The sequence below is a fragment of the Athene cunicularia genome (genome assembly GCF_003259725.1).
Source record: "Athene cunicularia isolate RWA chromosome 1 unlocalized genomic scaffold, athCun1 chr1_part1, whole genome shotgun sequence".
Lineage (NCBI taxonomy): Eukaryota > Metazoa > Chordata > Aves > Strigiformes > Strigidae > Athene > Athene cunicularia.
Window position 1 is genome coordinate 87,548,910 of NW_020799091.1, and position 12,753 is coordinate 87,561,662.

The following is a 12,753-nucleotide window of genomic DNA, read 5'->3' on the forward strand; positions in this document are numbered from 1 at the left end:
CACTGAAAGCATGTTTGTCAGGAAAACAGCGATGACAGTTTAGATGAAATAGAAACAAGCCTTTCAATATTAAAAAGCAGTCCTCATACAATAGAACTGCATGAGCTTTGAATTAGATGGCCTCGCTCTGAAGTAACAGTGTATGTCTGGTAAAAAGAAGTATGTCCTAACTGGGTTTTCTTTTTCTCTTCAACAGTATTATCTGTGGCCTTACTCAGTTTACAAATAAAAAACACATTGCCTTTGCTGCACTAGAAGCTGTCTGCTTTCAAACACGAGAGGTAAAGGCAAATCGGGTCCTAAATTAACTGTAAATTAATATAACAGGGATTGTAGCTCTTCAGGAAGAGAGAGGATTGAAAAGATTTACGGAGATTAATCATATGCTTTATATTGTACTTGGATGCCGCTGTTCTCTTCACGTGGCACTGATGTTGAAAAATGGTTCCTGAGGGTTTAGCTACAGTAATGTGGTTGGGTGGTACATTATTTTGGAATTCTAATGCTACTTTTTATCAGCACTTAAAATAAGGTGAACGTATTTTGTGAATATTTTGAGAGAGAAAAAAGAAACATTCAAATGACGAGGCCCCTTCCATAACTAAAAAGTTGCATTTGTGTAGGAGAATACATTTTATATTGTCTACTGTGATGGAGGTGGCTTGTTTTTCTTCCAGTCACAAGAACAAAAAAAGAGTTAAAAGCAAGACAGCAGCAAACATACCAAGGGAAATCTGGATTCACTTCCTGCCCATTACACCTTGTATTGCCTTAGCTGGTATTCTGCTACAGCAAACCTAAATTCTCACATAAGACATGAATCCAACCAAATCAAAGGGGTCGATACCAGTATTTTCTGAGCATTATTATATGCATCATCATGTACTATCATTTTACACTCCCTGTGTTCTACACAAATATGGGAGAAAATGAAATTCCAATTTGATTGCATGTTTTTAAACTGCTGTTATTTAAACATACTGAGTTTTAAAATAACACCCAGCTAAAACTGTTTGAGAGGAGGAAAGCAGCTTGCTGTTTCTGTAGTGATAGAGTAAAAAGTACTCATGTGGATAAAGACAGCCAGAAATTTCACCCAGACATCGGCTTTTGAAGCTGTGCTAACAGCCTCTGAGTCATCAAAGTTGTGAAGAAGCTTCGAAGTAGCATATATCTCTAATTCTGGTACTAGAAGTCAAGGTAAAGTTACAGGGAACTGAACTGGTAGTCTAGTTTGTCTGCTCCTCTCTTTCCTTGTACCTCCTCTCATCCATTCCCCCTCATGTGACAACGAAGTTTCCAGCAGAAAATTATCCCTCTTTTTTGCTGGGCTATTTTTCCACTGAATTAATGACCTCAGCTGCCTCGCAGAGTGTGGCAAATGTCAGAACAAGAGACAGGGCATGTGGCTGGGAGCAGGAGAGAGAGGAATAGAGCTCTCAGACTGAGTGAGGGTGAAGTTAACTGTTTGAACTGATCAAATGCTTTCTCATTGTGCTTTTTTCACAATGACAGGAGTGCCCGATCCACTCTGTGGACATGCTTAAATTAACAGCTTAAGTCCTCATGACACGGATAAAATATATGTACATTTTTCAGAGATATATTGTTAGTTCTATCTCATCAGAAACAAAGTTCTTTTGTTTTAATTCCAGTTAAAATGGAAGTCTTTTATATCCTTCAGGAAACCTTTCAAATTTCACGTTCGATGGAGTTTTTACTTATTATGCCATTCAATCCTAAGTCTCTGTTTTTTGTTATCCAAAGAGCTCCTTCCTTGTGCAGATGACACTTGTAATGTTTTCTTCTTCCAGAGAGCATAATGGAAAAATAAGTAATTGTTCAGTTCTAAGGGTGTACAGTACTGTCATTAGACAAACCCTACATACTTGGATACTTGCTCTTCATTCAGCCTCAGTACAAAAGTGGGAACAGCAGCGTGATCACAATTTGCTTTGTTCCTTCACCTCTTCCAGATTTCTAGCATACTTTTCATTTTTTTACTCTCTACTTGAGCGCATAGCATGATCCAACATGCTCTTGCACAGTGGTAAACAAAGCCAGAGCCTCCAACAGTATGTGCGTAAAGCCGAGATTGAGGCACTGTGCTGAAATTCTGAATGGTAAAAAGGAGCAGGTGAAATCAGCATAGACAAATGCAAAGTGATACCTGTGGAGGAGATAAGTGGTGGGAGCAGTACTCATTTAGTACTGCCAGCAAACTTTGCTGCTGTGCTATGAATCCTCTTTTCCAGGTTATTACTGTATTGAACAGTGCAAGCCCATGGACAGATGCTGCCACCATGAAAATTGGCCTTTTACCTTCTCATTTTTAACCATTATTTATCCTGTGGCATTTCTTTTAGTTCCTTTAAAGATTTTCTGGTAAGAGACTGTGCTGACTTACTTTCTCGGAACAGGTAGAGTCTACTAGACAACTCATCTCTATATAGTTTTTACCACCTTAGAAACATACTATTTTTTTGTTCTTTTTTAAAAAGCATGTTCACTTTTCCCAGTAAGGATTGTGTAACTGGGTACTTTGTGAACTACAGAATGCTGTTTTGTACTTTTTTTGTGGTCTATGTTATTTTCTCATTTAAAGCTGATAAAAGCACACCTTTTTTTTATTCAAATAAATTGAAAAATTGCAAAGAGGAAATCATTCTGCACTAGTTAATGCCAACTTTGTCAACAGAAATTATGCACTAACCTTATAAAATATCAATGAGACATTTAATTGACTGCTTTTACAAAACCCTAGAAAACACTGTTCTGCATTTAGTAAGTGCTTGTAGGAGAATTCTGTGGTATTGCCAGTAGCTAAGGTTTGTCTTACATTTTTAGAAAATCCTCTAAAAAGTGTATCAGTAGGTATCAGTGAATTAAGTACTCCACTCTTAAATTATCCCTTGCAAACATTTTAACACTTTTCACTTTTTTCAGTTATCCCATGCCCAAAAGAAGGAGACATAGTTTTATAAAACTTTACGCTAACAGTTTATTTTTGCAGTCTATCTTGTGTAATGTAAAATTCTCAATTTTCAGCAACTAATTCAAAATATTTTAATAGGCTGCTTTTTCAAAACAGTTCAATGTTCAGCAGTTCCTGCTGAAGTCTTCCAGATTGCCAGTTCAAATGTTTTAATTTTTCAATTCTTTAATGCATCAATTTAGAGAAATTATCTAGACAAACTATAATCAGCTAAAGGACTCTATTTAGTATTACTTCTTCCTTTGTTAGCTTTGATAAATGTAGTTGTCATCAGCTCTTCTTCAAAATTCTTCTCAGACCATATATGCAACATATAGGCTAGCTATAGAGCATCAAAGGAAAAACATCTCCTACACTAGGATTTCTGTAATAAAGAGTGTATTTGCTGTATATTAAACAAAACTGTATTATCAGTACCTCTGTTTTGCCTCCTTGATCTATAGGGGAGGGGAATTATCTGCTTAACACTCTTTAGCAAATGCTGAATTATCAGTATTTTACACTCAGAGGATATGGATTTCTCTGCAATTAAATCACAACATATGTTATTCAAGATTTTAGATGCCATGAACAAGGACTGCGGGATACCACTAAATCAGTTACAAGTAGATGGAGGAATGACCAATAACAAAGTCCTCATGCAACTCCAATCAGACATTCTTTGTATTCCAGTAGGTAAGGTGAAATTGTAACTTCTATTTTCTTTTTAAAGCTGAAAACAGCATTGGTTTGTAATGGGTAGTGAGGGCAAATTGGATGGCTTGCTTTGTTGTTGCTGCTGGTCTTTTCCTACTGCTTGAGAATGTTGGGGTTTTGTTCAGAAAAAGTTTTTAAATCTTACATCCAGTTTTGAGATTTGCTTTCATAAAGAATCACTTATTTCTTGTGTTGAAATATTACAGGACTATGATGGTATTGAACTTTAAAGTTGTTATATCAACTTCTAAACATCTAACATTTTTAAGTCAGTTAACACTGTCTTACAACGTGTTGGCCCTGAGAATCTTGCTCAGAGATAAATCGGAACTTTGCACTTTCACTGCTAATGTTTTGTTCTAGCATTTTAGCAAACAGCAAATACCCTATTTTCTGTTCCCTTTGCCCGCACAAGCCTTTGATTTCATTGCAGTGTAAAAGACCCACAAAACACATTGTTCATTCTGTTTCCTCCCACAGCAGCAATGAAGAAGGGAATAAACATTACAACAAAAGTGGGAATCTTGCAGCCAGTTTTCTTGGCATGCACAACACAAAATAAAATACAAGCCCAAATGGGATTGTTCCTCTCTGAAGCAAATAAAAGTTTACAATACCATTACTCTGATCCAACAGTATTTTAGAAATGAACATATAACACTTCTTTCACAGAAGCCCCCTAGAATAATAAAAAGGAGTTTTAGCTTCTTAAGGATGTGTTTCAATACACTAAGGCACTAAGGCTCTTTAAATACCTCAATTGAAACCTGGAACATTTCAGTGTCAGTGAAAAGGGTGCATCTTTCTAAACACCTGTAGCAGATCCCAAGTTGCTGAGTATTGTAAGCTATACATTAACATTCTTAAGGATTCAGTGTGTCACTGTGTAACATCAAGTTATTATGCATCTTCATCTATACTGAAGACTAATATTTGCTGCATAAATATAATAATCTTGCCAAATATGCCGCTTCTAGAAAATAATTTAGAAAAAGCATTGTGTTGTCTCTTACTCATAAATGTGAGACAGTTCACTGGAAAGTTTTTAACTCGAGAGATGTTATAGCTTGCCTTTGATAATACATAAGACACAAGGGTCATACAATCAGTGCAGATACATAATTAGCAGATGAAAGGATATGATCAATAAAAGCAGATTTTAAAGTATCCTCTGCCTGAAGCAGAGAAGCAGGCAGTTCTAGAGTTAATGGAACAGATTTCCCATTGACATCTTGGGGTTGTGATGGTCTTGTACAGCATTTGTGGAAGGCAAACCATCTAGTAAGTACAAGTGTGTAGCCTCTTTTAAGATGCCTTTTCTAAATATAAATGCTTTTAATAACACAATATCTAGAGCATGTGAACAAGACTGATAACTTAGCCAGTGATCACTGCTTTGAGGAGGGAGGGAGGGGGAAGACAAAAAATTTGTATATTATTAACAGGAGTACTCTAAGGAAATGGATGGTTGGGATCAGCAGCTCTGCACATGGTATGAAAATGGGCAATTGCATGATTCGTCCTGAAGGAAATAGTGATCTGAGATATTTCAAAGACTTGGATGACTCATAGGTGAAATTAGCCTCATAACCATGTGAATGGCAATAAAATGTGGTTTGCAGTTGGAAAACTTAAAGGAAGCATATAGCAGTTGTAGAAAATATATGTCATTATAGATATATATATGTAAATATTTAGTTCTGATGTCATCAAGGTGTCTTTCATTAAAAATCATCGTGGTCTTTTCTGTGATTTATTTCAGTAAAGCCATCAATGCCAGAAACAACAGCTCTAGGAGCTGCTATGGCAGCAGGAGCTGCAGAAGGAGTTGGAATTTGGAGTCTGAATCCTGGAGATTTGACAGCAGTGACATGTGAACGATTTGAACCACAGATCAACCCAGAGGGTAAAACCCTTTCATGTATCTAGGAAAATGCAAAAAATATTTTGTGTCCAACAGATCAGGGTTTTTCTTTGTTGCAGTCTAACATACTGATATAAAACCAGCTATATATGAATATCCTCACAAATGTTGAAGGTCATCTTTGTAGTGTTTGGTTTAGAGAAAAGTGCATTTCACTTGTCCGTTTATTGACTAGTAAGATTGGAAAATGGTTAAAACAGTGTTAAGTCCAGAGGGGAATGTGTTGGGGTTTTTTTCTTTCTCCTTTTTAAAAGAAGCTTGGTACTGGGCATTGCAGTTAGTAGCTTTTGATTTATAGCAAATAAAATCAAAGAAATCTTGAAAGGTTTTCACTGAGAAAGATGACTCCTAAAGCTCTTGTGCATTTGTGAGTTTTCACAGTTGTAGAAAGGACAGACTTATGTGAGACTTGCTTTGGCTTTAAAATGCATACACTGATAATTGTTTTTTAGCTCTTTTTCATCAGTTCTTAAGTACTAGAGATGGAAAGCATGCACTTGACATAATTAATCCATATGCAAGACAAATGCATTTTTGTCTTTTAAATTACAGATTTTTGTCTTACCATTTTGATTATAACTGCTGTAATCCCTACTTCAGGGCAGTATTTTCAACACTGAAGGGCTTCTACATGAATAGCAATTGCTTCATTTTTGTCCTACTTGTTAATCTTATTGGCAAACATGCAGAAAATTGGTTTTAAGGTTTATTTCTCCTTAATGTACATAACTGTAGGGTTTTGGGTTGTTTTGTTTGGGTTTGTGGGTTGTTTTTTTTGTAGTCAAAACAGCATTTTATAATACTTGTCTCTGCAAACTATACAGGGCAATAGTAGAAAGCTAGTATCGTAGTCAGTCTTTGCTTCTTAAATACTTGTGGTTGTATTCATATGCATTGAAAGGCTTTTTGTTTGCTGATTTCTCAATTTCAGAAAGTGAATTTCGCTATGCCAGATGGAAGAAAGCTGTGATGAAATCTATGGGCTGGGAGACATCTGAAGCTCCTTCAAATGGTAAAACAGAAATGAATGCAGGTCAAGTATTACTAATTAGCCAGTTAGCCTAGGTAGTTAATCTTGAGTTTGGTGACCTATTCTGTTCATACCATCTCTGGACTATTCCAATAATTTAAAAATTATTACTTATAACCACTGTGGAAACAAAGCAGGAAAACAGATAGGTCTTCATCTTGAAAGGAGGGCACAAGCAATATCTTGTAAGGCTCTAAAAACAGAGGACATGAAAATCGAGACTAACTGCAGGTTTTGCAGAGTGGCATTGATTTTCAAAAGAAATCTTATCTAGAAGAGATACAGCATAATTCTCAGTGCAGGGATTTCATAAACTTTCTTACACTATAATGCCATGTTGCAAGGGAAAAAAGTTTCATCTTGTGATTTTTCTTCCTATATATTGCCTTTATTATTTGCTGTATATGGAGGAGCGATTGATAGCCACATCAAAATCTGTTTGACCCATGAGGGCTAAGACCAAGAAGTTATCATGAAGTGAAGAATTGCATAGACCTATTGTTCACACAAAAAGAATATGCAAACACTTTTGAGGGACTGAACAAGGTCTTTCATTTGAAGTAGAAGGCTTTTCCATCTGTCAGGTTTGAATTAAACAAAACCTGCAGTCTTCTATGATCTGTAATTCGAACTTATATTTCAGCACTATTTCAGGATAGGTTTTTAGTCCTGAATTATCATACAACACATCATTAATGGGCTTTATCTTCATTTCATTTTCCATTTGCTGGAAAAACTATTAGAATGAAAAGTGTTAAGTAAAGAATCCTCAAAATGTAAACTCCCCCTACAATCCACAGTTGCAGCCCTCAAGCTGCATAAAGTCTCTTTATTCTTGAAAGTTAAAGCTAAAATTTTCCTTTTACCATCCCATATGTTGGTTTCAGTATTTTATTTAACACCATGGTTATACAAAGAATTCTGTCAAGGCTATTTGGAAGGGAAATAGGAAACTTAGCATAAGTAACAAGATTCACTTCAGTGTTGTCTATTATGATTTAGTAGTCTTATATCTAAACTCTCTGTTATGTATCCTAAAATCCCAAGTGCTTCATGTGTATCTTACTTATATATCTTTATTTCCTTTTGAAGGATAGAAAATTCTGCCTTGCAGAAAATAAAACTAGATCTTGTTCTTCAGCTCATGTGAAAACAGATATGTTTATCAAAACTTACCCTCAGTGATTATGTTTAACACCAGGGGGAGAAATGTTATATTCCTTCGTTCTTGCTTTGAAACTTTGTGTTCTGCCTGCCAGGAGCATTTAAGATTGAAGAATACTAGAAATGGGCTCAACCTAGATAGTACTAACAGTGCAATTTGGATTTGAGCTCTTATACTGAGAGCCTGATTTGAACTATTATGGGGGTTATGCATAATCCTTTTTAGGTTTTCTCCAGATGTAACTACATTTGTTACTTTTTGCTGTTCATATGATTTTTAACACATTTATTGCAATTTATATATATATTTTTCTTTTGATTTGCTTGACTGGAAACACCCTCCTCTGGATGACATCAGGTGACACTAGTATCTTCTGTAGTCTGCCTTTGGGTTTTTTTATTATGAGTAGCATGATAATGTTAATCGGAGCAAAGTTCGTCTCAGGTTAGTTACTATTTCAACTAGATCACTTTAAAATCTATCTACACTAGTTTATATGTTGGGGGTTTTTGTATTCCATCTGTTTATTTTTAGCAAAAATGACTGATGCTTTTTGTTGTTCATGCACACAAGGGTTTGAGGGTGTGAATTAGGTATGTGGTACCTGAGGGAACCAAGTTAATGACATCTCGAATTCATCCTCATGTGCCATGAAATTCGTAGCTGTTAGGTGCACATGAAACCTTGAACTCTCCCTTCCCTTTGTCTAGCTATACAGACTGTACACAGTTTATAAAAGGCATATATGTTGGAACAGCCTAGCAGTTTTGCATAACGGTGTGCACTGCGGTTAGAATAAGGTTCCATCCTTTATCCTGTATTTTTTCTCAACATTTAAAATAATTTTGAGGATCTTGTTTAAATAAAGCAAAGACTTTTCTTGTCCCTGAAAGGCTTCATGCACCCCTTTCATTTTTCTGGTCCCCTTGGAACTATTTGTATGGTTAGAAATCTTCATCAACTAAATCTACAGAATATTCTTTTTATACTTTGCTCTTGATGGATAAGCGAATTCGTTTTGTGTAAACAGAAGAGACCCTAAAAGGCCTATTTGTGAAATGAGGGAAAGGGACTGTGTGCATATGCAATGAAGATGCATCTTCAACCTATTAATATATGTTTTATTTTAAAAGTAAGTTCTTAATATGGATGACGGTGTTAGTTACTTATACCAGAAGTAAGACATTTCATTAAGATATTCTTACGGTAAGAAAAATAAGTTTAAGTGGTGATGTCATTTTTTCTTTGTTTTTGTGTTTCATAATTTCATTCCAGAGAAAATATTTTACAGTATCGCCATTGTTGCTGCTTATTAAGCTTTTGGGGAGTGGGTGTTTAGTTTTCTTTCTTTGTTTTGCTTTTGGCGGGATGGGCAGGGGGGTGTTAATTAAATAGACAATTGAGGACTAGCATGCTCCTGTGATACTGTGTTTGTATTTTGTTTCTACTCATTCAGCCTGAATTAACTCTTCAGTTTTAATTTTCCTTGCATGGAAGAGATTGTCTGAGCTTGTAAGAGAGTTAAAATCAAACTAAGCAAATGCTAGTCAAAAATCAAACCGAACAAATGGATTGATAGTGATTTACTAACTCTGGAATGTATCTGTGAGTAAGAACAATCTTGATTATGAAAAATAAAATAAAACCAGCTGTGAATAAGTGGGTAAATTTTTAACAAGCTGAACTAATCAACTTAAATATTCATTCCAGGTCAGGTTCTTCATCTCATGGAGGATACCTAAAATAATATAAAGATCAGTGTTAAGTGGGCAGATAAGCAACTTAAATTCTGGGTTTATTGCTTTTTAAAAATAACTAATCAGTAACCTACATATAAATATCTAAACTTGCACTGTTGGAACTCATTAAAAAAAGATACTTTTTTTTCTCCCTTCTCTAAGCTTGTCAGTTCCTTTCTGACTCACAAGTGAAAAACATACTCAACTCACTCTGGCCTTCAGAACCCATTGTCATCCTTGTTCTCAGATAACAGTAACTATTGATAAAGTTATATATATTACACATACTGTATATAGAGTTACTATATATATCAATATAATTACTTTATGTACCAATATAGTGGTATATTTACACGGTATAAGCCTGGACACAGGAGAAGTTGCAAGAAATTTCCAGCTCTTACTTGTTTTTAAAATTATGATGTCTAAATAGGAATAGCATCAGTAATGATACATACAGGTTGTAGTCTTGCTCAGCTGTGTGTTAGGGTAGACCATGATGTATAGAGTTTGTGTTGCTGATTGGAGCAGGGCTGCTTCCCCACTAGACATTTACTCTGGTAAATATCCTTTTGCTTTTAAAAGTTGCAACTAGCTGACAAGACTTTCCTTCTAATTCAGTACAGGAACTTCATTAATTCATTACATTTTATCTTTTAATGAAACACTGGAACTCCATCACAGTCATCAGTATAGTAGGTTCGAGGATTGAATCTACTGAGAATTGAATTCATCCTTCATGTGCTGAAACAGCAGTAAGTCTTGCATAGCAACAGTGCTGTTGTTGAACATGTCTCTGTAGGGCAGGGCCATGATTTTACAACTACTAAAAGGCAAAGGAAAAATCTGCTGTGGCAGAGAACACTAACACTAACATGGCAAAAAAATTTACAGAACTGCTAAACTAACTGCCTTTTCATGCAGCACCTGACTAAAGGGCAATGCTGTATTTCATCGTATCATTTCAAAATTTAATCAAATCAGGTCAATTACTTGTACCTTATTTTATGATCTTCATTCTTCTTTTCCAGGGGAAAAAGGGCCAATATTTTGTTCTATTTCACTATTGAAGCAAGTTGTATGTAGCAACTGGAGTTCTTAGGCTAAGATTCTGATTTTTACACTAGTTTTCGAAGTGGACATCTGAGAGATTTCAACATATGCTGTAGCTGTACTTATTGGAGAGAGTTAACTGAAAGCGGTACTATATTTTATTAGACTCAAATTTAAAGAAATGCCTCTGCATGCTTAAATTCGCACCTCTAAGGTACAAGTGGTGATTGGCTATATACAGGATCTTATGTGACATCTGGGGTATAAAGTTCTTTGACTTTATTCTCACAAAATAAAGTGTCAGTGCTGGTGGTAATACTATATTCTTCCTGCTTAAATACTCTTCAGGTGTTTTTTCTAAGATTCTATTTGTCCTTTTTAGTTTCTTGTGTTGTGATAGTTACTGCCAAATTGCATGCTAGTTTACATCTAGGGATCACTATGTGGTTCTGCAAGTTAGTTGCAATAATATTACCCAAATTTCTGAAAGCTGAGCTCATATTCAGAAAAAAATAAGCTTAGAGTATCTTCCTTCAGTTCTTCTACTTGTTAAAAATTTACCCATCTTAATAGTGTGGTCTCTTCTCCTACTCTATGCAGATCCCACACACTGAAGTGCTGGCTTATCTGGTGTTGCTGGTTATACTGAATTCCTCTTACAGCTCAGCTCTGTTATAGAGTGTTATTAAAGTTTTAGAGTAAATTCAGTGTTGCTAATGCACATTCTTTCTTATTTAAGGTACTGGTAGATGAGACTACTTAGTGGACTCTCTGGATGCAGCTGATTGTTTTGTTTTGCCTGAAGAGATTCCACCACCAATGTGATTATACTACTTGTGTGACTAAATCCATTCATGAATCCATCTGTTGCCAGTCTCTGAGTAACCTCCCAATGGTACACTGAAACTTAAGTCTTCAGCCCTTCATTACTCTGCTCCCTTCTCCATCAACTCCAACTGCACTGCAGGCCTTTGCATGGAGTATCTCACATCATCCTCTAAAACTTCACAAGCCCTAGCTTTGTTTGAGAAAGTTGATATAAAAAGCTGTGCAACTTCTGAGGTAATGTCAAATGTTTAGCTATCCTTTTCAGGGTCTGGTACTTTATACAACACACTGCAGAAGGTTAATGGTGCACTATAGAACTTTGTAAGCATCTTACAATTCTTCCAGCTGCTGCGAATTACCTTTCGTATGTCTGTGGTTGCCAAAGATATTTTATTGTAGGGGCTACTGGTCTGAAACACCTCCAGTGGTACGAACCTTTTGGGCACTAGCTCAGAATGTATTGTCAGTAGCTCACATTGCCAGTGTTTGGCAATGGTCCACAGAGTACTGTTGAAATGATCAGTTACAAAGTTAAAAAGTTTGATTTGGCTTCTGGCCTATACAGTCAGTTTGTCCATTATAAGTATTTAAGACACTAAGTCCTATGGCTGTACCTTTAAAGAGATAGGAGTAAGAGAGAGAGTGTTTTGTTTAAGGCTATGTTTCATGGTTTTGTGCTTTTGTGTTTGGAAAGATAAATTTGATACAGCATGCTATTGACAGGGCAACGGTAACTCTTAAACTGCTCTGTACAGTGCACTTTTGTTGACCAATTCTTCATCTATTCTGTCATTCTGCTTAAGGATATTTTAGTGACTATTTGTTAAACTTTCAAAAGTTGAAGCTAACTTAATTTTCCTTAAGAAGGGTCCGCTTCAAGTTAAGCATCAGTGCTTTAGTTCTTGAACTCATTTAGTATATCTCAGGGACCAAAATCTCCCTTTCAGTTTCCATGTCCATAGTTTTAACAGCAAGTTGATGCAAAACATGCTGGGAAAATCCAAAACCGTGGCTTGGAAGAGTAAGCACTTGGCACCCAAGACAGGCCACTGGAATTCACAGGCAACATGCGTGACAACTGAGTTGCATCCACTTTGAAACCTTTTGTCCTCCACAGGTAAAGGAGTGAGTCAGCAATATGATCAGCTTTCCTGTTTGTACCAACAGCATGACAAATGCCAGCCTTACTGGTTAAGTAGAGAAAATATGTTCTTGTGTAGTAGATCAGTATAGAATGATAGTGAGGTTAAATGTGGGAACAACATGGAGAATTTAAAAGATGTGTTTAAATGCACTAGGAGTTAAAGGGAGCATTTTGTGTGT

General features: G+C 35.9%; 1 protein-coding gene across 1 annotated transcript in view; it reads left to right on the forward strand.

The window, feature by feature from the left end:
• The window catches only part of GK (glycerol kinase), a 33,882-nt gene extending 22,550 nt beyond the window's left edge, over positions 1–11,332 (forward strand). The window contains exons 16-21 of the mRNA XM_026846319.1: positions 197–281; positions 3,550–3,670; positions 5,454–5,597; positions 6,547–6,627; positions 8,168–8,254; positions 9,521–11,332. Coding sequence (XP_026702120.1) covers positions 197–281; positions 3,550–3,670; positions 5,454–5,597; positions 6,547–6,627; positions 8,168–8,254; positions 9,521–9,552 — 550 coding nt within the window. The 3' untranslated portion in view covers positions 9,553–11,332. The remainder of the gene's footprint in view (positions 1–196; positions 282–3,549; positions 3,671–5,453; positions 5,598–6,546; positions 6,628–8,167; positions 8,255–9,520) is intronic.
• The last annotated feature ends 1,421 nt before the right edge of the window (positions 11,333–12,753 follow it).